Source organism: Lagopus muta, chromosome 1 (assembly GCF_023343835.1).
Source record: "Lagopus muta isolate bLagMut1 chromosome 1, bLagMut1 primary, whole genome shotgun sequence".
In the NCBI taxonomy this organism is placed as follows: domain Eukaryota; kingdom Metazoa; phylum Chordata; class Aves; order Galliformes; family Phasianidae; genus Lagopus; species Lagopus muta.
The window spans coordinates 58132151-58160060 of record NC_064433.1 but is presented as its reverse complement, the minus strand read 5'-3'; the positions used below and the strand labels follow the sequence as shown (position 1 = coordinate 58160060).

General features: G+C 36.4%; 1 protein-coding gene across 4 annotated transcripts in view; it reads left to right on the top strand.

Moving 5' to 3' along the window:
• Window positions 1–27509, top strand: part of DNM1L (dynamin 1 like) — a 37172-nt gene extending 9663 nt beyond the window's left edge. Inside the window, exons 2-20 of one of the 4 annotated variants that reach the window (XM_048939642.1) lie at window positions 1354–1501; window positions 5873–5911; window positions 7091–7137; window positions 8190–8261; window positions 9229–9315; window positions 9747–9909; window positions 11502–11622; window positions 12251–12382; window positions 12677–12883; window positions 13101–13221; window positions 14445–14600; window positions 14719–14808; window positions 15531–15623; window positions 17057–17113; window positions 18221–18298; window positions 20501–20668; window positions 21325–21434; window positions 23239–23398; window positions 24635–27509. In XM_048939642.1, the coding sequence (XP_048795599.1) occupies window positions 1354–1501; window positions 5873–5911; window positions 7091–7137; window positions 8190–8261; window positions 9229–9315; window positions 9747–9909; window positions 11502–11622; window positions 12251–12382; window positions 12677–12883; window positions 13101–13221; window positions 14445–14600; window positions 14719–14808; window positions 15531–15623; window positions 17057–17113; window positions 18221–18298; window positions 20501–20668; window positions 21325–21434; window positions 23239–23398; window positions 24635–24691 (2106 nt within the window). In that variant the 3' untranslated portion in view covers window positions 24692–27509. The remainder of the gene's footprint in view (window positions 1–1353; window positions 1502–5872; window positions 5912–7090; window positions 7138–8189; window positions 8262–9228; window positions 9316–9746; window positions 9910–11501; window positions 11623–12250; window positions 12383–12676; window positions 12884–13100; window positions 13222–14444; window positions 14601–14718; window positions 14809–15530; window positions 15624–17056; window positions 17114–18220; window positions 18299–20500; window positions 20669–21324; window positions 21435–23238; window positions 23399–24634) is intronic. The other 3 variants (XM_048939646.1, XM_048939649.1, XM_048939656.1) reach the window with 3 other exon arrangements.
• Window positions 27510–27910: the final 401 nt, after the last annotated feature.

Here is a 27910-nt window from a genome sequence, read left to right as displayed (position 1 = left end):
TTCTCACTCACACACTGCTGACTCATATTCAGATTTTCATCTGCTGATATACCCAAGGCCTTCTCTTCAGGGCTGTTCTCATTTCCCTCAGACTGTATTTGTGTCAGGGATTGCCCTGACCCAGGTGTAACACCTTGCACTTGGCCTTGTTGAACCTCATTAGGTTCACCTGAGCTTAGTTTTCAAGCCTGTCTACATGCCTGGGATTGCACCTCTTCCTTTCAATTCACTACCATGGACTTTGATGTGGATTTATTTGGAAAAACGTATATAATCTGTGTTGTTTTGCTATTCATCCATTAAAACAAATGATATTGATAAGTAATTGTTTGGTAAGATGATTCATATAGTAGCAACTCCTAACTGACTACTGTGATTGTCAGGGCAGGTTTTCTTATGATGTGCCCATGTTGACTTATTAACTACAGAAAACAGGAAGAATTGAATACATATACAATATTAATGTAATATTAAAAACAAAACACCACCCTCAGAATCTTAGTGGTCAGATTTTTGAACTACTATGTTGACATAACTGTGTCTGTTATTAATTGTTAGTTTTAACATCATAATAATCTTGAACCACTCCTATAACCCATGTGTTCACATTTTCTTATTGGACCATGTAGCCTAATTTGATGTTTTGTGAGAGATTTTACGGAATGCTTTGAATGTAGGTGCTTAAAGAGAGTTTAGAACTTCCCAACCTCTAAGCATTTCACAGCTTCTTACAGATTGTTATTCTGTGGATAGATGTTTGCAGCCATTCAACAGTAAATATGTGTGTGTATACATACACACACACGTGCAGAGGAGGAAAAACAATGTAAAACAACTTCTGTTCATATATTTAGATTATAAAACATCATTTGTACTAATGAAGCCAATGTAATATAGTATCTATGAATAATAATAATAAAAAAATACTAGAAGTACAGGATTGTCTTGGCTTGATGGACTCAATTGTATATAGTTACTGTTTTCTGTTTGATGCTCCTGCTTTTATTAGTGTTGGATTGCAGAGTTAAGTGTTACTGCAAGATGTTAGAAAATGACATAGATTTATTTTTACTTGTTTAATTTAGCTTTAAAAAATAGAAGATGCATCTATCACCATGGCTTTTAAATGTCAAGGTCAAGTTTAGAAATTTACTGTTTTATAGCAGATTTGTCCTTTATTGCCTATGTGGTGTGGTGTCCCTATTAGATACAGCAAGTCTGTTGAATGCTCCATATAACTATATAGCAGAGGATAGCTGAATGCTGTTTAAGGGAGTGAAAACAAACTAAAACTGATACACTGGCAGCATTTTGTTGTTCAAGAAGGTCATGTAACTGTATTCCAATTTTCAGAGCAGTGGAAAGAGTTCAGTGTTGGAGAGCCTTGTGGGGAGGGATCTGCTCCCACGAGGTACCGGAGTTGTGACCCGAAGACCCCTCATTCTGCAGCTGGTGCATGTTTCCCCAGAGGATGGTCGGAAAACAGCTGGAGATGAAAATGGTAAGTGTGATCCAAGAGTGTGTTTGTTCTAGCAGGAAGTAGACTTTTAATTTTCTGGTGTATTTTACTGTAAAATCAGTTGTTGTAATCTTAAAACACTTTTTTTTTTTTTTTTAAATAAGTTTCATTGGAAGAAAAGACTGGCATTGTCACAACTGTGATGTCCATAAAGCAAGTGTCATAACATCAAAAGCTTTTGTGCATTTAGAATATATTTAATGTTTTAAGCATTCCTGTTTGTTCTGAGCAAGTGCCTTTGAGAAAATCAGGCCAAAGGAAGCATTTCAGTTTCGATAACGATTGTCAATTTTGATAATGAAGCATCAAGAACATGATTTCCTTGTGTGTGCTTTTCTCCCCCTTCTCTTTTGCTGTTTAAATAAGACCTTTCCTTGAAGTTATGAGTGTGTGAATTTTTAGAAGGAGGTGAAGAGATGGATAAGCTCTGGACTAAGCAGTAGGAGAAGCAAAACCAAAGAAAGCTGTAGCAGATGTGAGGAGAATTGGATGTGTTCTTGTAGCTTACAGTTACAAACTGATTGAGCTACTCTGAGAGATTTTAAGCACGTCAAGAACGATGCTTTAAGTTGTCTGAAGGTGTACCTTGAAGCTTTTGTCTTCTGTGATGCTTCATTATTACCTTGCCACAGATGAAGAAAGTCATCTCAGTGGTCCCTTGGAAGTTTGAACACTCCTGTTGCTCTTGCTCTTTCACAAGAGCACCAGTGGCATAGCCACTTACTGATTGTCACACACACACATGCACACACACACACATTTAATTTAGATAGTAAAGGTACACAGACTTTTGATGGTGTGATAATTTTGGGCTTATAGTTATTATTTCTCAGTGTGTCTAAATTATTCAGAACTGATTTCTAGGAATAGTAAGTTAGGGTATCAAGTTCTTTGCAGTGTAATATTTGTAATTGTTGGTCTGTTCAGCCCAAGGAAAAGGAGACTGAGAGGGGAACTGATTAATGTTTGTAAATATCTCAAGGAGGGTGGGGAGCAAAAGCATGAGGCCTGGCTCTTCTCGGTGGTGCGTAGCAATAGGACAAGGAGCAGTGGCCTAAAGCCTGAACATGAAAAGTTCCATACAAACATGCAGAAGGACTTCTTTACAGTAAGGGTGATGGAGCACTGGAACAGGTTGCCCAGAGAGGTTTCCTTCTATGGAGATATTCAAGACTTGTCTGGATGCCTACCTGTGCTACCTGTTATAGGGAAACCTGCATTGGCAGTGCAGTTGGACTCACTGATCTGTTGAGGACCCTTCCAACCCCTGTGATTCTGAAAAACAGTTACTAAAGTTGGGCAGCTGAAAGGTTAAAGCTTCCATTTTCAATATTGCTGCAAGCAGAAAACACAATTCTGATTCATAACAATTAAGTGCTTTTAGCATGCATGACTCAGTGTACAATCCAGGCAGTGCTTGATTGTGAAGAGATCATAGAATAATTCAGAATGGAAATGATCTCAGGGAGGTCTGAAGTCCAGTATTCTGCTCAAAATAGGGCCAGCTTTGAGCTCAAGACCAGATTGCTCAGGTCTTTATCCATTTGGGCCTTGAAATCCCTCAAAGATAGGGAATGCACAGACTCTCTTGCCTATTGTTTAAGAATAGCACGTTGGATTTCTTTCTAAGTGGCTTCATGCTGATGGCTTTGCACAATACATGAGTTTTGGTACTTTAAAAAAAAAAAATAACCTTTGATTCTGGGATCAGGATTTTGTTATTCTCTGTGACTTTACAGGTATACAAGATAATTTTGTAATGAAAGGAATTCCAAGTCAAGGCAGAGGTTTTCTGCTGTAGGTTGCATTTGATCCAGGGATTTGAATTTTAAATTGGAAGTGGGATCATTATATTACTGCACTAGGATGTTGGGCTGAATTAATATTTATAAGGTCCATTTAGACTTTTAGAGAAAAACATCAATATTTAAGACATAATTTCTTTTGGATGTTCCTTTGAGAGAAATGTGGGCTTGTTTGTTAAGAACAAACAAACTTCTGTAACTTTCACCAGTTGCATTTGACTTGCCTCTCTTCTCCCTCAAAAATTCAGGCAAATCAATGATTTTGTCATTGATGTGGTTTAATGTATGCACAGGTTATGTTGTTTCATCTGAAAACATGGGATCAAGCTTAGAAAAACCAGATGGCAGCCTGTTATACTGACAGATACAGATGTTACCTTTATTATGACTTGCATGTTGAGGTACAGCTTGAATGTTATAAATTTTGTAGAGGGAAGACTTGTGGGTAAGACCTTGTTGGTGTGAATGGTTTATCCACGAAATCTTGGACAAGAGATCATCAGCCTTAGCGTGTTGCTTTCTGAATGTGCTTGTGAACTCTTTGCATGACCAGATACTTCAGTGCAACTGCCTTATTGCTTGGTGATTCCTTGTGATTTGTAATTTCTGTTTTGTCACATTTATCAATCCTTTCCTCCTTGCCTTGAGAATCCTTACTTTCAGAGTCCTGATGCGAATCCTTCCTCCTTTCCTAAAAAGTCAAATGCATTAAATTAAAGCCATTGGGAATTTTTTTTTTTTCAAATGTCAAAGGTGTGTGTATCATCATAGACTTCAGGTGAGTGAGGTGAAAGATTCCCACTATATAAAATGAAACTTCTAGGATGAATTGAACTTACATTTGCACCAAATGAGACCTGCTGTACGTCTTGGGACGTTGCATTTATTCCTTTTTTTTTCCTCCATGTGCTCTGAGGCTGAGGTTAAGACTAAGCCATTTATCACGGTTTCAATCTTCTCTTGTGTTATATATAGCAAGGAAAACTTGTATCTTGTTAAAGCTTTAAAAAAACCCCTCTCATTAGATCCATGGATGTTAACAGGTTAAAATGTAATACTTCTCAATAAGCTGCATTGTTGTGGTTTTTTTTGTATCTATTTTTAAAATCTGTTGGTTGATATTAAAAGAAAAAACCCAAAAAATTATGCATGGGACTAAATCTAGCAGCAAATTTCTGTGCTGCCAGAAAACCAGTAATTTAAGACTGAAACAGCATGTCCTACATCATCTCCCTGAGAAGAAGATAACAAAGAAGTGCTTGCTCCATTTCTTTCAAATTGTGGTGGTGGCAATATCTTGCTGTATCTTCTGGTTCTGTGCCCATCATCTTTCTCTCAGTTCTTAAGAGGGGATGAGTAATACAACTTTGAAAGTACTGTAGTTTTTTTTCCTTAATGTGCATTTTGCTGTAGTTCCTTTATACAGTAAATAAGTTAAACCTGTTTAATGATGTGAAATTAATAAGCCCTTTCATTTTACACTTTTTTTGAGGTGGAGGCTGGTATGTGATTTTGTTGATTTATCAGCCAATACAAAAAAAAAAAAGCTGCCTCTTAACAGTGATTTTCCTGTATGCCTGTGGTTGTTCATTAACTCTAATAAAGCAGTGAGGACAGAAGTATATTTAATAATTTTGTTTTTTTTAATAGATCCAGTTCATCTAAATCGGTGTATTTCAACTGAAAAAGTTCTGACTTATCCACAAGTGCAAGACATCAGAATTAACTCCCCAGATCTGGCAAGCTTTCCAAAATGATGAGCCAGTTGTTGCTGTGCTCCTTGCATTTTGTGCCAAACAAGCCAGCATGCAACAAAAAAAGGTCTTCCCTGGTTTGTTTTGTTCTTGCACTTCCATGAAGCTCTACTGGTGTCACAGAAAAATACAGTCGTAAACTCATCAACCCTTCAATGGACTTTGAACTTTTCGTTTGTTTTTGTGATGGGGTTTATATAGGTGAGAAACTCTCACAAAGCTGAGAATGGTGATAGCTAATGTTGTCTCTTCTTAAATCTGTCTCAGAATTGCTGTAACTGGTTCTTTTAATCTGCATAGATTTATTTTCGTCATTTAAAAAGATGGATGCAAAACTCAGGTTTCTTTCCTTTGCAGTAATATTATCTCCAGTGACACTAAATATGTACCTGACTTTTTCCTCATTCTTGCCACGAGTAAATGATGACAAACGTATTTTGCCAAAGAAGTTCAGCTTTGCAGAACCAAGTGTTGCTTTTCTCTGTCCTCAGACAAAAATATTGTAAAGTGTTGGAATCAGATGAGCAGCAATAGTAAAGAGATCATCAAGTAAACTTTGTGATATGGAATATCTGATTAATACTCATCATTTATCGGTGCTAAGATCTTACTGCTGTGCATATTGTTAATGTTACACATTCTCATCAGTAGTGGACTAGCATGCACATCTGTCTGCATGCATTTGTGAATCTTTGTAATATAATCTCGTGGTGAAGGGTTAATAAAATGCTAAATATGTTAAATGTGATGAAAAATTTTAAACATCATTCACTGCTGTTTCTCTTTAACTGCAGACCCTGCTACATGGAAAAATCCAAGACACCTTTCTAAAGGTTGCCTTTATCCGTTTGCTTTTTCTCCCTGCACATGAAGTGCATGCCTGCATACACTAACCACGTCCATTTCATGCCACTTTATTGGTGATCACTCTTTTACACATTGGCTACTGTGTTGATTATTTTTGCTAAGTCTTGTGATTTAGGTTTGGTTTGTTTTCTTTTTTTTAGCTTTCTGACCTTGTTGCTTTAGAATGAGATGACTTTTGCTTTTCTATGTGGTTGCTGCCTCATAGAACTTTCTGCACTTTTAATTCCCAAATCCTTTAAAAGATATCTGTTGATTGAAGTACCTTGAAATTCGCTTTGAGTGAAAAAATGTTTTGAATGCTGACTTAATGTTAGGTAAGCATTGTGTTTGTTAAGCTGTGAAATTTCTTGTAGGCTATTTTTCTAGAGCAGATTGCTCGTTGAGTAGCAGAGGGGAAAGGATCACAAACTGAAAAATTCTATGTGGAACTCTTGGTATTTGGAAACCCAGTTGTGGAACTGGGAACATCTGCAGCATGATGCTGCCTGCTGCCTACACCACAGAGCAGGAGTTGATCAAACCTTCTGGGATTGCTCTTGAAGAGCCCCCAAGTAATTTCAGGCACCTGTGGTGACAGACAGTGATTAAGATGTTTGGTCCATGACAGATTTGGGAAGAGACATGCTTTCCTAAGACTTCATTGTTATGTAAAATACTTATGTATTTTCTGTTTGTTTGTTTTGGTTCTACAGGTTTTTCTAACTTTTTCTTTCAGCTGCAATTTGATCTCATTTGCATGGTAAAAGAAAAGTTGCTATAAGCTGATGAATATTTTTTTCAGGGTTTTTTTTTTAAGCTGTTGCTAATAATTACTTTGTTTTCTGTTGCAAGCTGATTTTTTTAATGAACTCAGACCTTTCCCAAAGAATGGTAGGACAGCTGATTGGCTCAGTTCACAATCATGAAGGCAGACGTTGTGTAAGAGAGACAAATTAAAGATGCTGTGCTTAAATAAGCAGAATCATAAATGTATTTGTACTGAGCCATTTAATGTCTAATAGCAGAAAGTGAACTAATTCTTGCTGCTTGAAAAAAAAAAAAAATCACATTCTAGTCTTCAACAAACAAACTCAGAAAAATGTGATTGGAAAATCTGCTTCCTCTTCCTCATGTACCAATCCTCATGTACCAATTCTTTGTTTCAGAGATAGATGCTGAAGAGTGGGGCAAATTTCTTCACACCAAAAATAAGGTACGTTTGCTCTGGTTACAGAGCAGCCTTTCCCAAGCAAGAGAACCATTCTGCTATATTGCATGCCAGAGTATTCAGGTTTTTCTGTTTGTAAGAGTAGAAGATTAACCAAAGCCTTAGTTACTTGCCAGTAACTATGTGGATCATTGATTCTGCTGAGTTATTTATCTTGACCCTACAAATGTTTTTTTGCTGCTTTTTTTTTTCTTTTGTGCATGAATTAAATTGCAAAGACAATTGTATACACAAGAATACAATTGTGATATACACTATATATATATATAATTATATAATATACACAATTTTATATATATATAATTGTATATCACAAGTTATTTCAGTCCACTGAAGAATTGACTACTTTAGAGGTATATTACAAAGGTGTGAAGAGTCGAATACTTAGCAAGGAGAGAGAAACAGGGATGGCTGAGGATTTCAAGTTAAGAATTAGGCTTTGATTGTCTTTGCCAGCTGCAAAACTCCTTGTTGGCAGATGTTTTACTAGTTTAAACTGATTTCCTCACTTTGTAGGTAGTACTGAAAGTTGAAGAGATCTTAAAGAGGAACACAGAGGAAACACGTGGATGGGGTAGCTTGGTGGTGGCTTCTTTTCATTGACGGAAAGAGGACACAGTAAACAAGAATGTAAAAAGGAAATGATAGGCTGTGTTCTTTGTCTCTTCCCAGGATGTGAAGGAGTAGAAACTTGATGTTGTTCATCAACTTCAAAAGCTTGTAACTAGACTAGTGGTAGAATTAAATGTGAAATTCTCTGTAGGTGAATGCAATTTGTTTTCTACCTTGTCTGATATTGTTGTAAGCGCTAGCAACTGCCATCAGATTCTGATTCCTTTAATTCTGAGCACTGATGGTTGTTGTCACAGCAGTAGCTTTTGCAGTAGCTATTAGTCACTCTTCCTTTCTTCCCCCTCACCTTCTGTATACATAGTTAGATAATTTTTCACTGTCTCTTGGAGAAACAGGCACTATTTCACTATTAGATGTTTGTGAATAAATGGCTATCTACATAATCTTTCTTTTTTGTACTTCAGATCTATACAGATTTTGATGAAATTCGTCAGGAAATAGAAAATGAAACAGAAAGGATTTCAGGAAATAACAAGGTAAATACTGAACTGTCTATTTTTGTCTTGGTGTAGATTCTCTTGCTACTGAAAGCTTTCTTAACCTGTTCTGACATCTAAAAGTGAAAAGCACTGAACTGTTCTAAAGAAGAGATAGCAAGCAACATTACTGTGTCTAATGATTTTTTACTGTGTTCAGGAGTCAAGTCACTAAAGCTAAAAGAAAACACAGAGAATTGTTGTTGCTTTACTTCAAAACTTCCACAATAATCCTGCAAAAAATAATATTAAACTTGCTTCCACTGTTTCCATATGCATTCCTTCATGTGTGATTATAAAATTAAGTATTGTGTTACTGAATATCTGTGTAATTACTTGGGTTAGGGCAATCCCAGGTATTTATACAAACTGGGAGAAGAACTCCTTGAGAGCAGCCCTGCGGAGAAGGACTGAGTGGATACAACTGTTTGTGAGGGTGGATAGTGATAGGACAAGGGGAAATGGTCTTAAAGTGAGACAGGGGAGGTTTAGGTTAGATATTGGGAGGCAGTTTTTCACACAGAGGGTGGTGACGCACTGGAACAGGTTGCCCAAGGAGGCTGTGGATGCCCCATCCCTGGAGGCATTCAAGGCCAGGCTGGATGTGGCTCTGGGCAGCCTGGTCTGGTGGTTGGCGACCCTGCACACAGCAGGGGGTTGAAACTGGATGATCATTGTGGTCCTTTTCAACCCAGGCCTTTCTGTGATTCTATGATTATTGTATGAAATAAAGCCTTTTATGCATTATATTGAGGGGATAACAAGGCAACTGCTAAATACAAAGAAATTGGTTGGCACATGTGGCTTTCTTTTTTCTTCTACCAAACAGATAAGATGCATGATGGAAGAAATGTGTTCTTTTGTTTATATATGTATTATTACAGAACTTCAGATTTGACTTTCCAAAGTGTCATTTAAGTAATTTGGTACAGTGATTAACTTTATTGTACTGTGAATACATTTCTAGGGTATCAGTCCTGAACCAATTCATCTGAAGATTTTTTCGTCTAATGTTGTGAATCTGACTCTTGTGGATTTACCAGGAATGACAAAGGTAAGATATGAAATGCTCTCCTTCTGAAAGCACTGTGTTTTGAAACAAGGAGCTTTCGTTTGATCTTAAGCTTTGTTTTGTATTGTTAGATTAGTGTTTCAGTTCTTATAAGTTGTTTACATCTTCCTTCAGATAAAGTAGTTGGCTATATATGTTTGAGATATCACCATCTTCTGGTGTAGGATTTAGGTTTCTAGTGCTATTTGCTGTTATAGTGACCTTTTTTCATTCGGTTTTTTTTTTTCTTTCTTTCTTTTTTTTCTCCTTTCTTTCCCTCTCTCTTTTCTTTTCCTCTTTCTCTCTTTCTCTCACTTTCCTCTTTCTTTTCTCCCCAGAGGGAAAGGGAAGAGCTGAAAACTTTAGTTAGTGATCTAACATGGGAATAAATGTACAGTTTTGAGTAGTTCTGCACTATATTTTTTTCCCCCTAGGTGCCTGTTGGTGATCAGCCCAAAGATATTGAACTTCAAATAAGAGAACTAATCCTTCAATTCATCAGCAACCCAAATTCAATTATTCTGGCAGTCACAGCAGCAAACACAGACATGGCCACTTCAGAAGCACTTAAAATTGCACGGGAAGTGGATCCAGATGGTAAGCAGCAAGAAAAAGTAGATCTTGTAATTCAGCTTCAGCTTTATTTTAGGATTTAATTAAAAAACAAACAAACAAAAAAACAAAACAGAAGTTGTTTGAGCAAAAAGAAGTAAGGAAAATGTTACTTAATTTCCTGGAAAATACAATTATTATATTTGCTTGAAGATTTCCAGTTTCAGCCTCTGCAATTCAGGAAAAAATTGTGATCAATTAATATCTTAAGAGCTTTTTGACTCACAAACAGATCAGAAAACTATTTTAATAGTTCTACAAGCCACATCTGTTCTCAGAGCAACAAAATGGCATTACAGAATATTAGTGGTTTTGAGATTTTTAGTAGTGTAATCTGTTAGGATGACTTCATGCTTTATTGTCAAATATTTTTGCTTTTGTAAGAGAAAATACGTCATCCTGCAGTAGTAATTATCTGTTTAGATGTTACTTTAATGACTTGTGGTGAGAATACTATTAATATGTCTTCTTAGTATCCATTTTAGTGTTCCACATTTGTATGACAGGACTGCTTTGTTTTAATCTAAAAAGGATAACTTTTATATTTGCCTAATGACTTTGAAACAAAGCTGAAGCTGCTATTTACTAATAAATGGTACTGTGTAATTTGAAAGACTATGAAAGTGTATACTCTGAACATAGGCATATTGAAATTAAGGAAAAATTTTGTGTTGGTATGCTTTCCCATCAAATTCTTCTCATAGAAGTAGTTTTTCTTACTGGCTTTCAAACTACAGGTCAGCTTTGTGTCCACAGCTTCGAGGGAGAATCTCTTCCCTTGGTTTTCTCTTTAGTCAGATTGTCCTGGTTCCAGCCAGCAGAGCTTTTCTTTTTCATTTATTCCTGTAAAAGTGATCAGCTGTGTTTTTTGGATCACTTCCCAAAATTCTAAACTTTACAGATCTGAAGTTTCAGGTCATGTTGCAAGCTTTGTAGTATTATGCAAAGAGAATTTGAGTGACTGTTTCTCCCACAGTATCTAATACAAAGTTGTTTTCACTCAGAAAACATTAAGTTACGTATTTGACAAAAATCTGTTTCATTAATCTCATGCTGCTTCTTCAGACTCTTGGTACTTTTGAGAATGTGTTTGATGCACAGTGACTGAAGTGGTCCCGTTACCTCCTCTGGCAGCTTCTCCAGCAGTAGAAGTGCTTCAAAAATAGTTTCATTATGTGAATTGCCGTGATGTGGTGTTACATATATCCTAGAAACGTGTTCAGTTTGCTCACACTTACAGGTCCCCTGCCTATTTGCCTTAAGTCTTCTCCATAAATGCTTTACAGCAACCTCACGTACTGTTCAAAAATATTTATTACATTTAGCAATTATACAATTTCAAACTGCATGTTTCCTAAATCTTTAACCACTTATGCATGGGGAGCAATATGTGCTAAATGATTATTTTTCTACGCTTTTGTTAATAAAAGACTACAGGTAGACGAGCGCCACACGTTCTTGTGCTGGTCTCTGCTGGTTTGATCTATTACATTTTATGCAATTGTATGAGAAACTTTGTGAATGCTGAGCTTTGATGAAGACAAAACAACCCTGTGAGTGAGTTGTCCTTTTGATAGGTCGAAGAACCCTTGCTGTTATCACAAAGCTGGATCTCATGGATGCGGGCACTGATGCTATGGATGTGCTCATGGGCAGAGTGATTCCAGTAAAACTTGGCATCATTGGAGTAGTGAACAGGTCTGTCTGGGCACATTTACACTATTTTTTGACTTGTTTAGCCATGGGTATGAATTTTAAGAGTAAGGTGACTTGACATTGAAATAAGCAACCAAGGAACCTGTTGCTTACTTTTCAAAAATCTCTGTTGTTCTTCCCATCAACCAACTGCTAATTTAGAAGAAATGTCTTTATTCCTTTCTAGAAGAACTGTAGCGTTATTTCTTCCCACTATTGATTGGTTTTTTTTTTTTTTTTTTTTAGCTTGAGGGATGTTTCTGATCAGCTATTCACATTATTGCTAATTCAGCACTAATAGATACTATATATTAGGGCTAAGCAACTGCTAACAGCACAGTACTGTCTTTAGTACGTGTTCATTCTGATCTTTTGCATCAGCTAGATCTAATCTCATGTACTATAAAGTTTTTTGCTTAGTCCGTGTATGACTGCTACCTGTACTGATTTACTACCTGTGCTCCATGGGATAGTAGATGAACCCCTTCTTTATTGACCAAGAAATAGGAACAATTGTCTTTTTTCTTGTCTAAAGCAAAACTCTGCTGGTCAGTTGTCCTGTCAGGCAAAAAAGCAGCGTGAATTGTTTTTTGAATGTTAACTAGCGTGAAATTATGTCTTTTAACTTCAGGAGTCAGCTGGATATTAACAATAAGAAGAGTGTAGCCGATTCTATTCGTGATGAATATGGTTTTCTTCAAAAGAAGTATCCCTCCCTAGCCAATCGAAATGGAACTAAATATCTTGCTAGAACACTGAACAGGTATTATATTAAAAAACAAACAAACAATTGTGTGTGCTTTTCAAGGTATGCTGAAATGTAGATTGATATATGATATATGTAATCATTTATATTTACCTTTCCTTTTTACTTTGGTATTGTACAGTGAAACAATAAGGAAAGCTCTGTTTGGCTCCAAATTCAAATTTCTGAATTTACTGTAATTTCCCTGAGCGAATGTTTTCCTTTGTTGGTTATTTTCTGTCTCATCTCTCTTTTGATGGAGATAACACTGAAATTCCTTCCCTCTCACAAAGGTCTGTTTTTTATTTTTAGACTACTCATGCATCATATCAGGGACTGCTTGCCAGAACTGAAAACCAGAATCAATGTTTTAGCTGCTCAGTACCAGTCTCTGCTTAACAGCTATGGGGAACCTGTTGAGGACAAAAGTGCCACTTTATTGCAACTTATTACCAAATTTGCTACAGAATATTGCAATACGATTGAAGGAACAGCAAAATACATAGAGACTTCTGAGCTGTGAGTAATAAATGGTTTTCTGGAACTTTGACTATGTGTTTAGATTGAGCCTGTAACTCTCGCTGACTTACACTGGCAGTAATAGTACACTAGGGTATAATATAGTAAAAAAAATATATATATATATATTGTTTGAATGTGAGTAATCGTAAAAAAAAAAGTTCATAATGAGAGCTTTTTTTCTTCTTTACTAATTTCAGTTACTTTGCTGTTTCAGATGTGGTGGAGCCAGAATCTGTTACATCTTTCATGAGACCTTCGGACGAACCTTAGAATCTGTTGACCCTCTAGGTGGCCTTAACACAATTGATATCCTGACTGCCATTAGAAATGCTACTGTGAGTGTTACTCTGTAGTTCTAAGTGCTGTTCCTGTATATATTGGATTCAAAATAAGATCTCAACTAATTCATGCTGCTTCAGGACTTAACAACAACTGAATGAGTTTGCGTGAATACGCTGAATCCTCCTTTTTGTTATTTCAAGAGAAAAATACAGCATTCAGATTTGCAGCCTTTATCAGATATGGAATAAGTTTAAGGGAAGTGCTTGCGTGTTTCTGTTGTGAATAGGCTGAAATTAAGCTTAGGTCCAACTTTGGCAACCCTGTGCTGTTATTTTTATGAGGAAGTGTGTAAATGAAGGACTGCTTATGCACTTGTTTTGCATGAAGCACTTCTGTGTTAGCTATGAAGACTCAGTGTGTGATCTGCAGGCTAGGACATGTTCAGATATTTTCATTTTCTATAAAGGCTGTGACTCTTTAGTAGTTTAGTATTTACATGATTGGTTTTGTTGTCAATGTGGGAATTGATGTTGCTAAGAATTCACTGTAAGTTTACTTTTAAATGTTGCAGTACAAAGAATGTTCACTCCTTAGAACTTGACTGAACAAACAAGTCAGCTTTTATATTGCGTTTTGATTGGTGCGGTCAGACGGATGTGTTTTGTGGTCAGTAATTATTTAGACTTGGAATACATCAGATACTTGCAGCAATGAAATGTGTGCATGCTGCTGTCCTGTAAATCTAACACAGGATTTAGTGGCTGATAAATTGTATTGATCTGCAAGGTCAGCGTTAGGGATAATTTAATTTATGACACAGTGACACTGCACCCAAGTATATTTAAAAGCAAACCCAGCTGTCATCCAGTGAGAATTGTATGGCCCCTAAACTGTGGTACCTCTCTTGTCTGCTGAAAATGAGGAAGAGAATGTTTTAGTCTTTGTTATAAATTTTATTTAAACTTGGATCCATAAACCTGAAAATAATTATAAGATCAGGTAGAAATGCTCAAGATTTGACAAGGGTGCTGGTTAATCATTATTTAACACTAAATCAGTCTTACAGGCATTTTCTATGTCTTTAGTCTGTAAACCTTTTTTTGTTTCAGTATTCTTACAACAGGTATTACTCTTACATTGGCAAGGCCTGTTCTGAATGTTCTTCTGGGTGTGAACACCGTGACCTGATTTGTTATGGGCTTCACCAGAAACTCCTGAATATAAATACCTCGTTTTAACATACAATTTCACAACTTTTACCATCCTTTTAAACTAGGGTCCCCGTCCTGCCTTGTTTGTTCCTGAAGTTTCATTTGAATTGCTGGTTAAAAGGCAAATCAAACGTTTAGAAGAGCCCAGCCTTCGCTGTGTGGAGCTGGTTCATGAAGAAATGCAAAGAATTATACAACATTGTAGTAATTACAGTACACAGGTAAAAATAACGTGCTTGAATTATGTTCTAAATTATTGGGCATTTCCCACCCTTCTTTCCCTCCTCTCCCCAGCCCCAAAAAAACCCCAATGTCTTATCAGTAAATGTTTGTTTTTAGGAGTTGCTGAGGTTTCCCAAGTTACACGATGCCATAGTTGAAGTTGTAACCTGTCTTCTGCGTAGAAGGCTTCCTGTCACAAATGAAATGGTAATTTTTCATGTTTTATAATGTTGCTGGAAAAAGTATGTGTTTTCTGGACTTTTCCTTGATGCTTCTATCTGCTTTGTAATGTCTGGAACCCAAATTTTTAAAAGAATCACAACTCATAATGGTGAACTGTTTAATAGCTACATTGTTTGAAGCTTGTAGTACAGAAGAAGATAGATAAAAAACAAAAGGATCATGGTAGGGTTATGTTTCATTTTTTTCAAGAAGGTCAAGGTAAAGTGTTGTTTTCACTTTTAATGGCTTTTGGCAAATGAGAGCTGATCATTAAATTTCTGATATGCTGCTTGTTGGAGATCAAGCATACACACATGTACAAAGTATCTTTATGTGAAAAGCAAACAAAACTTTTATGTGCAAATAGTGCAGTGTTTCTCACTGTGGCTTGTGACTATGTTCTTTACACTCCTTAAATTGCTGAGTTTATTTCTTGCTAGAGGGTGGTTAGCTTAATAAAGCTGACAAGTTAAACTGATACATATTTCAAGAAAAACTGAATATCTGAGTGTGTTGCAGTGATAGACTGAATTCCTTTCTTGCTTTCTTCAAGGTCAGAACTTCATGTCTTTGGGGCAGTAAGAACAATCTTTGGCTAAGGACAGTTACAATGTATTGTACTCTAGGCAATTAGCATATCAGTGTAAGTCATTTTTCTTTGCTACCATTAGACTCATTGAATTTCTGTGAATATCATTTCGTTGCAGGTTCACAATTTAGTGGCTATTGAGTTAGCCTATATCAATACCAAACATCCAGATTTTGCTGATGCCTGTGGGTTAATGAATAACAACATAGAGGTAAGAAAATACATCTTCATCAAAAATAAGTTCAATATGCTTAGTGAAAAGTGGATAAGTTGAAGGATTTTCTATGATCACAGGTTATATCTTGCTCCAATCTGTCTTATCTTTTGACTTTTCAAATGAGAATCTAAATAACTAGTGACAGAACAGACTTGTCAATTTTTCTATGAAGCATAGTTGAATGTTTTGAAGTATGGAGGTTTGGTTATATTCCAATGGAGTGTACACTTTGTGATCAGCTGATGTATTAGATTTATACTGCATGTTATGTTCAGAACCAGTGGTTGATATTTTACTGGAAACAGTTCTGCTTCTGTGTCTTTCTGAAAAATAAGATAGGCATCAGAGAAGTGGCTATTAAATGAAATGTTTGGAAGAGAGACTTTAAAGAAATATAGTTTTACTCTTACAATTTCTTTAGCCTTTCTGTTTTGCACACTCAATTTTGATAGGTAATCTCTGTTGCTATCATAATCCTATAGAAGCAGTTGCTGTACAAGTGTGGTAGATGGAATTCTTTCTCAAAGTCCTATTTTCATTGCAGTATTTCATCCATCCGCATGAGAGCTTGCTAATATTCATGTGTTCACTTGTTAATCCAACACATTTTTCCACAGTTATGTTCTTTTTTCTAAATGCTTATATTGTCATTTCTGATGGGTGGTTCTAACCTCTTGCTTTCTATTATATATTTTGTATTGACTGGTTATGCAATTGATTGAAGAGCAGTCTACCAAGGTAAATTCTAGTTCAGGTACAGTGTCTGCACAAACTGCTGTGAGTATGAGAATTAGGACTCTGTCAAGTTGAACATATGAAATTATTGTTCTATTGTGTGTTAGCTAAATTAGTTCTTTTTCCAACATCTTCCTGAACAGGACGTTGAACATTTTGAAGAAACAGAGCATGTAAAACATCTTATCTTTATTCAGTGGAGAATCAATTACTAATTTCAAGAAAAATCAGATTCTAGTTTGATCTGATCGCTTCAAATTCTGTTTTGTTGTGAAGTCAATGTTTCCTTTTTGGCTAATCAGAGTAAACTATGCTGGATGTGAAATTAAATCCTTCCAGCTAATTTTGAAGATTTAATGCTTACTGAAGGTCGTAGGGAATCTACGCTGAGCCAAACTGCTTAGCTTTGATCCTGTTTTTTAAAGGCTCTGGTCTTGATTATGAAGAGTGTTGCAAAAAGTTTTGCAGAAGCTTTTTATGTTGAAAATTTACTTTTGACCTGATAATTGGAGTGGTTTTATCCAAATTGAGGCTTTTATAGGATCGTAGTATAGTTACAAAGCACTAGCTGAAATTCAAGTATCAGTGTTTGTTTGTCTTTAAAATTTGGAGTCATCTGTAACATATGAATGTTGGATGTGTATTGAGACAGAGCGATGCATAATTGAAGTCTTGCTGGATTATTTTTAAAGGAACAACGGCGTAACAGGTTAGCCCGGGAATTGCCTTCTTCTGTGCCACGAGACAAGGTGAGTAAATGTTGATTTTTTTTGTTTATTTTCAGTGTAATGCATTCTCCTTTGATCTAATCTAAATGCTGGAAGCTTTGATGTGCAGCCCTAGTAACACGCTGGGAAGCTTCCAAGTATTGACTTTTTTTCTTTTGATTTCCTGAGATTGAAATAGAATGCTTTTTCTTCTTCCAAAGATGCAGATTTTTGGGTTTTAAATCAAGGGTTTCTGAGGACTTACTTATAAATCTATATTAATATTACACACATTACTTGAATGTCACTTCAGATGAGGCTTAAAATGTTTGCAGATAATAAAGATGAAGTCAGAACATGAATGCGTGTATTTAAGGCTGTGACATTGATACCAAAAGATAAACAACTGATTTAAAATATTTATTGTGCCAGCATAGTGACTTGTTTTTTAAAGTCACTCTTAAGACTGCAATTTTAGTGCAGCCTTATTTTCTTTGGGAGCAGATAGAGGAGATAAAGTTGTTAGTTGATTGTCATAATCCAGTTGTGTACAATCTTTGGAGCTTGGATACCAAGCATCATGAAAATGGTGCCTTGTGGAAATAGGTCTGACAGTCAGTTAGGATTTCAGACAGTTGTGCATTTAGTATTATGTGAAGTATTTCACATTTGAATGCACAGAATATGGTTTAAGCTTATCTTTATAATAAGTGTTAGTGGAGCAGATAGAAATCGATTCTTTAAGTTCCTTAGCTTAATAAGTATGATGAAAGTCTCAGAGCAGACTTCACTATTACTGTCTCTAGTCTGCAGAAGGCAGCTGTGATGGATTAACCAAGAAGGTTAAGGCAGCTGTCTAGAAATTGCTTTCAGTACTGTTTGTTCTTCTTTTAGTTGACTTCATATTTAAATTATCAGTGTAGGAGCTGAAATGAAATTGAAGAACAAGATAAAGCAGAAGTCCCTTACCTGTCTTGAACATGCTTTTTTCTCCATTTACATTACTGTTTTCTTTTCTGGATTATTAAAAAAAACCCCAACACATAAATATATATATTAGAAGCTAAAAGTGCATGAATGTGCTAGGTAGATTTGGTGGTCTTCAGTTGAATTTTTTTTTTCCCTGCATTTTTTTTTTACCTTCTTTAGTCTACTAAAGCTCCAGGTGCATTGCCACCTGCTTCCCAGGAGACTGTTACTGCTGCTTCTGCTGAGGCTGATGGCAAGGTCTGTCTTGATTTTTCCTATAAGCACTGCATGCCAATTGATGTTGTGGTGCACTTCAGGTACTCCAGGAAGCAGTCTGTGTTTAGTTCTCTGTCCCTAATAACAAGCTGGGTGTAGACTACATTACATTTCACGACTTTAGTATGCACAACAGTGGGTAAAGTTGTGCAACTAGTTGGCAGAGCCACTGCTTTCTGTTTAAACTCTTGGTTGTAATATGTTGTTGTCAATTGCTTGTTTGGTGCAATGGTACTGTGATCCAAGTTTTTCAGCATGGTTGTTAAACTGCATGTTTTTGATGTGTTGACAGTTAAAGAAGAACAGAAGATAAACTAAAAATGTGAGTTTCCTGCTTTCTGCAGGGAATCCTTACAGGCTTTGTTAAAACTTGAGCCCCCTTGTCTGACCTTAACTGTTCACTTCTATGTGTGAAACGTATTCTGCAGTGGCTTTTTGCACTTCAGACCTGTTGCCATGTAAAATAACAGCTAAGTGCTGTAAAGACTTCCTTGCTAATTGCTTTCATTGGAGTCACAGAAGATGGAGTGTCACAAATTTGTGTAGTAGGAGTAACTAAGGAGACTCAGGCTTTCTGCTTTACTGTGTATTTATGTTCTGCTTCTAGTGCATAGCTGTCATTTCTGTCCTCAGCGAAGCGGTTAAGTCAAAATCTAGACATTAGTAGAACTTTAGCTATGATTTTGGTCAAAGTTTTATTGGTTCTGATATGCTGCAAACAACTAAAAATAAATTGGGATCTGTAATGAAGTTAGTGTTGTGACTGCAGAAGTTGCAGGAAACTACCAAATTTGGTTTGTGTTTCCCACAAAGCTTCTTCTTTATTAAGTGGTGTATATTCTGGTGCTCTGTTTCTTATGAAAGAATGTAGCTTTCTGAAACTGCTTTGGAGATAAAGCATGCTCCACAGTAATACTGGATGGGAGAGGTATAGGGATTTTTGCCACTTTAAATAGCTGTTTTAAAATCAGAAAAAAAGTAATGGAGCTTTCCTTATCAATGGCCATCTGTTATTAATGGAGGTTCATTTGAATTCTTATAATCTATTTTGTATTTCTCTGAAGAGCAGTGCAATTTTATTAAGACTACTTATGTGCACGTTTCAGTTGGGTTTCTTCCTCATGTGTACTTCCTTTGCCATTCCCTCACTCTTCAGACCCAAGATCAGCCTGTAGGGGTGGTTTAGTTATAAGCACAATAGATGGTTCTACCTCAACTCCTCCTATTTCTGAAGGAAGATGTAAGTAGTAGGTTCAGAGCCTTTAATGACCAGCACTGAGATTACCTTGTTTTTTTTTACTGTATGTAGTAAATAGAAAAGCTGCTAGGCTTATGGGAAGGTGCAAAACAAAAATTAACACTGTCCCACATGAAAATAATTTCTTTTTTCTTTTAATACTGATCTAATGTGTACAATCTACTAATATTTTTCTCCCATGTTTTCTAATCTGTAAGAACTGGGTATTACGTCCTCTTCTCAGAAGAAAAAAGTCATTCTTTCCCTGGAATGGAAACTTTACTTCCCAGACAGTGCTATCTTTGCTTCCAGAAGATGGAGATTTTTCTTTTATTCGTTTGGTACCAAAAAGCTTTCTGTAACATGAGATCTGGCCACACAAATACATTCATAGCTTTGGTACCTGGAAACATAAAGCATGCATCTATTTCATTTATTTCATGAGCTGTTACTGTAAGGAACTTTGGTTTCTATACAAAGACTTCAAATACACTGAGATCTTTCAAGACCTTGTGGTGAATCTTGAAACTTAATATGTGTATGTGGTTTCAGAATGATCCTGATAGTGTAGGCTACATTACTCTAAGGATACGTGGTAAAAGCCAATAGATTTAGGAAGACTGTGTTTCAGCAGTGATCTGTAAATGGTGAAGCTTATTTGTGCAGGAGATTTCATACCATTTTTAGGAAGAATGCGAGTTTAAAAAGTCTTTCATTTTAGGGATGTTTTACTCTCATTAATGGATTGAAAGTATCCTTCTAATTGGTCTCCCACAGGGAAAACAAAAGTGGGGGCTGAGAAGAGCAGAATATGGAAATAAAAATACACACATGAAAATCTTTTATTGAGTCTTTCTTACCAATAGCTTACTAATAACAAATTTGATCTTGTTTGTAGTGTTCAAGTTTTAACTCTGACGTTTTTCTCTGATGTGTTGTTTGTGCAGGCTGCTGCTGGAGCAGGAGATGTATCTCAGGAGTCTGGAACGGGCAACTGGAGAGGAATGCTGAAATCCTCAAAAGCAGAGGAGGGATCAGCAGAGGAAAAACCAAAACCTGCTGCAGCTCTTCCTGCTAGTCCTCAAAAAGGACATGCTGTAAACCTATTAGATGTGGTGAGTGTGATGGAAAGATGCATACTTCCTCTTTGCAGTTAAGGCTCGGGAAGTAAAATATATGAATTATTTATGTTGTGACTTTGCTACTAATGTATATCTTCATGAATAATGGCCACTATAGAAAAAGGGAGCTCTGGCCTCTCTCTTCTCCCTTTGTTAACCTTTCTAGTTTCAGCCTACAATTTGGGATAATTGGCTTTCTTTCACAGAAATTTCAATTTCTATGACGTAAAATCCTTATCTAGATCACTTCTAAAACAGAAGCAAATCTCAGCTCATCTCAATTCAACTGCCTGTTCATTTTTGCTGAAGTTGACATTTTTCATACCAGAGGAAAATTTAATGATTTAAATTTATAACAAAACAAAACAAAAAAAAACCAGATGAAGATTCTTAAAGTCTTGGCAGAACTGACTTCCTTTCGTGAGCTTTAAAAACTAAATTGGTTGGTGCCATCTGACCTTTCAGTTTCAGAGATCTGGATTTTGACGTCTCTAGGTCAATACTAGGGTAGTGTTGCAAGACAGATGACGTGTATCAAATTATCAGACTAAAAGAGCAATCGTTTGTTTTGGTCTCCCCCAGTGTAAGTTTTATTTATCTATACAAATAAGCAGAATTTAACTTGAGGTTTCTTTTTTTTTTTTACATAGCCTGTACCTGTTGCACGCAAACTTTCTGCCCGTGAGCAGCGAGATTGTGAAGTGATTGAACGACTCATTAAATCTTACTTCCTTATTGTCAGAAAGAATATTCAGGACAGGTAAAACATAACCTAGATGTGTTTAAACCATACAAATGTTGTGGTATTTCAAGCATCGTATAATAATCTTGCTTTTCTATAAAACTCACTCCTCACAGCATTAAGAAGGCTGAAGTGGTACTTGTTTTTTTTCTAACAGTTTTAATTCTCTGTTACATTGATGTATGAGGTTGAGTTAGGTCAATTTAGGAGGTGGCAGTTTTTCTAAAGGATGATGAAGAATTCAGGTGGATGATTTTCAGCAAATAACTGGAATAACCTCTGGGTGTTATGTAGCAGTGGCAGAACTTAGCTTTGCTGTCCTTTTTGTTTCAAATAGGGACTGCTGTGGCTAACCCTTTACATACTTTGCAGTAAATATGCAGCAAAAATGCTGTGCCAAGTATTGCAAATTTGATGCATTAAAACATCCTGACCTACTTCAGAAATATTTTTAAGAAATATTTTAAAGACTGTACTCATGTCCATCTCACATTGCACTTGCAAAACTATTCATTCTCTTATTTGGAAGATTCAGAGCTCTGCTTTCACTCTTAGCCAGGCGACTCCCAAAATATTTTAGATTTAAGTTCTTCTTTTAGTAGAATTTCAAATGCATCGGCTTGAAAAGAGGATGCAAAATTAATTATTTTACTATTAATAGACCTATGTAGTCTCATCATGATTTCCCAGAAGTCACTCCACAGCTGAGCAGTAAAGAGCCTAAAAGCAGTAGAGCATAGCAGGGAAAATTCCCAACCGAATGTGGGAGTATGATTCCAATGATGTATGATTGGATTTAGCAGTGTGGGCACGTGAGATCACATGGAATTACTGCTCAGTGAGTCATTACTGACTGTATGTCAGATCCCAGACTATTCTAGTTGTAAAATATTGCTTACAGTGTTGCATCAACAAAATGGTTGTTTAAACTGGTATTTTTTTATTTATCAATTGGGAAGGACAATTGATATTTTCATTGTCAGCTGCTGCTATTCTGATGAAATAACCCAAGGGGCAGTAATTTGACTTTTGATCCTCCATTTATGTCCTTAGATTCTTGCACTGTTCTAGTGTAGTGATTTTACTTCCACCTTTTCAGAAAAGTACTCCTACACATACCTTAAGACCCCAAGAAGATCAGGTGCCTGTAGTTTCAGTACTTGTATTTATTTTTGTCCCAGGAATTTTAGCAGCATGGAAATCCAGAGCTAAAACCATGGTTTCATTGGGGGGTATTGTAGCCCAACATAGAACTGAAAAATGTTGCTTTACAGATTCTGTAGCCTTTTTCTGAAGGACTGTTCTTGAATTGCATTGATTGCTTGCTTCCATTCTGAATAACACATTTTGCACACTTCAAATCCATTTGCTGTTGTAAATTGCCCTTATGCTGTGTTGTCTGGTATTTGAACAGGGATCCTGCAGTCAGTATTGGATTAAGATCAGATATATCAATCCTTTCCTTGACTCTTTCCTTTTGCGTTTCCACGTAAGGTTGATTCTAGGGTGGCATAGCCTTTTTGTCATGCCTAGCATAGTGGAGATTTGGTTTCTGGTCCTTTGTGGGGAAAAAAAGTAACTTATTTTTCATGTATTTTCTACACTATATACTTATATACAATACAGCCATCTCATGTGGAAGACATGAGATGTTTAAATTGCACAGGATACTTTACTGGAGATAGAAAGCTTTTATATATGTCAGTGGTAGATTCATGGTAGTTTGAGCCAAGGTTCTGTCGCTGCTTGCTTATGTTGTGAATTCTTTGATGTAGGCCTGGTTTTATTATGTCCTGAAGAAACAATCTTTATGTGCTTGCAGTGTGCCAAAGGCAGTGATGCATTTTCTGGTGAACCACGTGAAAGACACTCTTCAGAGTGAGCTGGTGGGCCAGCTGTACAAATCCTTGCTGTTGGATGACCTTCTGACGGAATCTGAAGACATGGCGCAGCGCAGAAAAGAGGCAGCTGACATGCTAAAGGTATTTTAAAAAGAAAGAAAAGACAGAAAAAGGTCAGGGCCTTATGGGAATAGTTGATGAAGCTGAAGCCATGTAAATGTAATGTAATGGTAGATTTTGTTCCTGATCACTTGCTCTTATTTAACTTTCTCTATTGTGATCAGTAGTTCTTGTCTGGGAAATTGATTACAGTCTTTTAACTATTGTTCCCATCTTCACACAGTCTACAGGCCAGTGGCTAGTGGATCTAGAGTTCCATATAGTATAAGCAGAGGAAATGTTGAGACTCAGTTACTGTGACCACCGTGTATGTCTGTATCAATGAATTTGGGACATACTGGTGTTTAAAAAAACCTCCTCATCTCTTCATTATATAAGTTATGTGATGTATTAGTCTGCTACACCTGAAATGCTCCTTAGGACTGACCTATTTAGAAAAGAATGCCTCTCAGATAACAGTGCAGCTTCACTAAAGTAGCAAGAGGTGTTTCTCTCTTGTGAACAGCACAATCTGTTCAAACAGTGCACGTTTGAGAGATCAGATGCCCTGAGATACTGTTTACCCAAGATGCCTGTAGCAAGTTTAGTCTTTGCAACTGTATGATAAAAGTACTTGAATGAGGAGGGAAAGTGTCTTAACTGTAAGCTTCATTGGACCAAAATTACGATCAGTATTAGTTGGTATTGAGCTTAAACCAAAACAGTTTAAATTTCTGAAGTTCAGCAGGCTAGACTGTAGAGACTGCATGGAAATACAGAAGTAATAGAAGTGCAGTTTCCCCCTCTGTTTTATGGGGGATATTCCAAGCATTAAAATTGTGTATGGTGAAAAGATCTGCTCTTCTTGAGAATTTATGTATGTATATACAGATATGAATCATTAACATAAGCATGTTACTGGGAACACTTGAGCATCTTAATGTTGCTCAGAACGGCAGTGAGTTCTTTTCACTTATAACCAGAAATGCAGTTTTAAAATAACTCAATTCTCTTATCTGTAGAGAGACAATTTAGTTATACCTTTGCTGAAGTCTTAGCACTATCTTCTGTTTCATAGTAGTTCTCACTTGCATGATCTTTGCAGATGCGAGGTTCCATAGTATTTATCAGTGTCCTTTCAGGTTATCACCACTAATGAAAACGACTGGCTTCGATTTAAATACTAACATCATGCTTTCTGACTGCCATCCTTGCTTCCTTCAGAAATCTTTTCAGAAATACCAGTTAACATCGGTGTTTTTGTTTCTCCATGCACAGGCCTTGCAGCGAGCCAGTCAAATCATTGCAGAGATTCGGGAGACACATCTTTGGTGAAGACGGTACCAGCCACGCTATTTACATGCGTTGGAGGTTACACTGACTTCAGAATTGCTAGGCATGGTATACGGAGTAGAATTTTTATTTATGAACTCTTATCTGTGTACTGCAACTGTGTAAATCTGCTCATGTAAAGACAGTTGGTTTGATTTGCAAACAGAAAAATACGCTGTATTTTGCAAAATAAGTCGTATTTAATCCACATAATAAATGGCTCTAAATGTTTCCTTACCAGCTTTCTGGTGCAAATTAAAGCAGACCAAGTCTACTGTCTCAGTGACAGGCTCATTTGAACTTGGGGAAAAACACTGAAGTTCCAGTGCCTGACTTGCTAAACAGGTTGCCTGTGGTTAAGATGGACAGTGTAGTCTTGTGGCATAGTTTTAAGCTGCTTTTACAATAGAAGTTTAAATACTGTGAAGAGGAGAGAGCACCAAGTATTTTCTTTCATGACTATATTGCATGCACTATGACAGATGGAGGTGTCAATTTTATAGCACAGTAGAGATGTCTACCGTATTGCTACGTGTGTGTCCCCATTTCTTTCCGAATGTTAAAAACTGCAGACAAAATTCTGAACTTCATTTAATGGAGGAGTATCATGTAGGATGAATCAGCCTGGAGCTTGCAAACAAGTAACGGCCTACTGACAAGTGGCTGCCAAGTTGTTGATGTGCACTGGAGCTTGCATAAAAATGCTGGGGGTTACAATCAGGTACAAGAACACCTTCCCCTTTCTTCCCCTTGGGACCAAGGCCCTGGACCATCCAATAGTAAATTTGTTCTGGCACAACTGAAAAAAAAAAAAAAATAAAATAAAAATGGATTTCAAAACTGTTACGGGATAACAAGTGTTTTTTTCAAAACCAGATAAAGTTGGCCAGGGAGAAGGGGATCCCCACAACTTACTACCAAACTTTGGAAGATAGGACAGTATGAAAGAAAGCCTGTGAGATTGGAATATTTATACTAGAGATCACAGTTACTTGTAAGGAAAATTGTACTGTTAGTAGTTTTTTTCTTTTTTTTTTTTTTTTTTTTTTAAGGACAATCACATTAGGAAACCTTAAGTTGGAAGTTGAGTTACTTTCTTCTGATTGTAATTCATGCAGTCAAACACTGTTCACGCTAACCTTTAAAGGATAAGCATTTTAATTTTTATGAATAAAAAAATTATTTAAATTCCAGCCAGCACACTTGCATGTACTTTTCAAACAGATCTACTTTTTTGTATACAGTAAAAAATGTGTACTGTGGTTGCTGATATTTTATCTTCAACATGACTTGCATTTGAAAAATGAGAGACAGCTGTTAACAGCCATGGTCTTCTTTTAGGATGTTGGGCCAGTACCGTGAGGCTTTTATTCCTCTATTCAGTTCCTCTCTCATTTCATCAATTAACAGAAACTGAACTCCTGCTGTAAGCTGCTAAAAATTAAAAATTAAACTGTTAAGGTCTCAGTTTCTGACAAGATCTGTTTTAAACATTTATTCTTTCACATAATAATTTTGAGTTTGGCACCACTATAAACACAAGGAGTTAAGTCTCACGTGCAATTCTTGTTATTTTATGTGTTACCTGAAGTAGTTCACACAGGACATAGAAATGTAATCTGTATTTTTAAACAGCTTAAAAAGTCACAATGTTTATGTTACGTATAATGAATATAAAGGAAGTAATTGTAACTTATCACTTCTTATTCAGGGATGGTAGTTCTCAGATGTAAGAAATGCAAGTGTAATGAAGTGCAAGCCACTTCTCAAGTGAATTTTAGCCAACAGTGAAAGCTTTTAAGAATTTGGTCAAAAGCATTACATTTGTAGTTGGAATTCCCCTGGCATCTCCTTCCCTTGTACTTTTGGCATCTAAGAAATGTTTTCAACAAAACAGAACTGTCCCTAAGTGAACCTATGTTTTAACTCCCAAATGTCAATCAGCAGTCTGTTGTCAAGGGATATTCTGAATTACAAAGTTTTCAAGTGCTACATAAAGCAGATGAGTTCTATTTATTTAAGAATGTCTTGCAAGTGATAACTGGCTCTGTAATGTCATGTGAAGTCTCCAAAGTGTTTATCTGTGGCTTTTTTTTTTTTTTGAAATGTTAATTTTTTTAATTTTTTTTTGCTTTATAAACATTTTTAATTTGGTAATGTTTGAGTGCCAAGAAATGAACTTGTCAACCTCAGTGCAAATCTTGAAAAATCCATGCTGTACCAGCCCTGTTATTAAATAAACAGATACTATACAAAATGAATGATCCCAGAAATAAAGTTTTGAACTCACTTGTAGTTCAGGGGGCAGGACTGTATACCCTTACAGGTTTGGGGGATAGCTAAGAATACTTTTACAGCCTTAAGTTTGCAGTTGCCCTCCTGCAATTCATCATCTTTATTTCTTATAACAGTTGCTGCAGTTATGTAAGTAATAGGGTTGATAGGCAACTGGTGGCCGTTAATTGTTTTATGGATTGTCTGAAACAGAACTAAGTGCTATTGTTGCTGCCACCCTTAGAAGAAATACTGGGCAGCTGGTGAGAAGTCTCACTAGATTAGATGATGCATCTCTTACAGTCAACCTCACTTAATTTAAACCTGAAATATTGCTGTCATCAATGATCAACTTTCAGTTTAATTAAAAAAACCAACCAACCAACTTCTATCCTGTGAAGCAATCACAGAGAGAACAACTTCTGTAGCCAAGTTTAGACCAGTAAATGTTTGACATTTAATACCTGACCTGTGTGTGGTAGTACTGTAAATAAAACACAGTATCTGTGTGAAAAGTTTGTCAATAAATTTTGTGAGTCTTTTAGTAGTCAGTTTCGAACTTCACTTGGTGGGTAAGGGGAGTGTCTGTCTGCTTCAAACTGTATTCTGAAGTAAAATGCATCAAAACTGAAGTGAAACTCATTTTTAACCTCTGTGGTATGGAGGACTAAATATGAGAGATGCTAAATTGGACACCCTGCAAACTCAGGTCCCTGCTTTATGGAACTGCAGCAGGGGAAAAAACTTATCAGTCTGCTGTTTCTGTATCAAAATGGATAATTTTGTGTATTTTTTTTCCCTTCAATTAAATCCTTCAGTTATGCAAGCAGACTAACAGTGTTTTCTGCAGATACTGAAGTTCTCAAATGCACGTTTTTTTAACTTGTTGCCAGTCAAATTCTGCATTTGGAGGTGAGAGAACTGGACGATTAATTCTTTGAAGTTAAA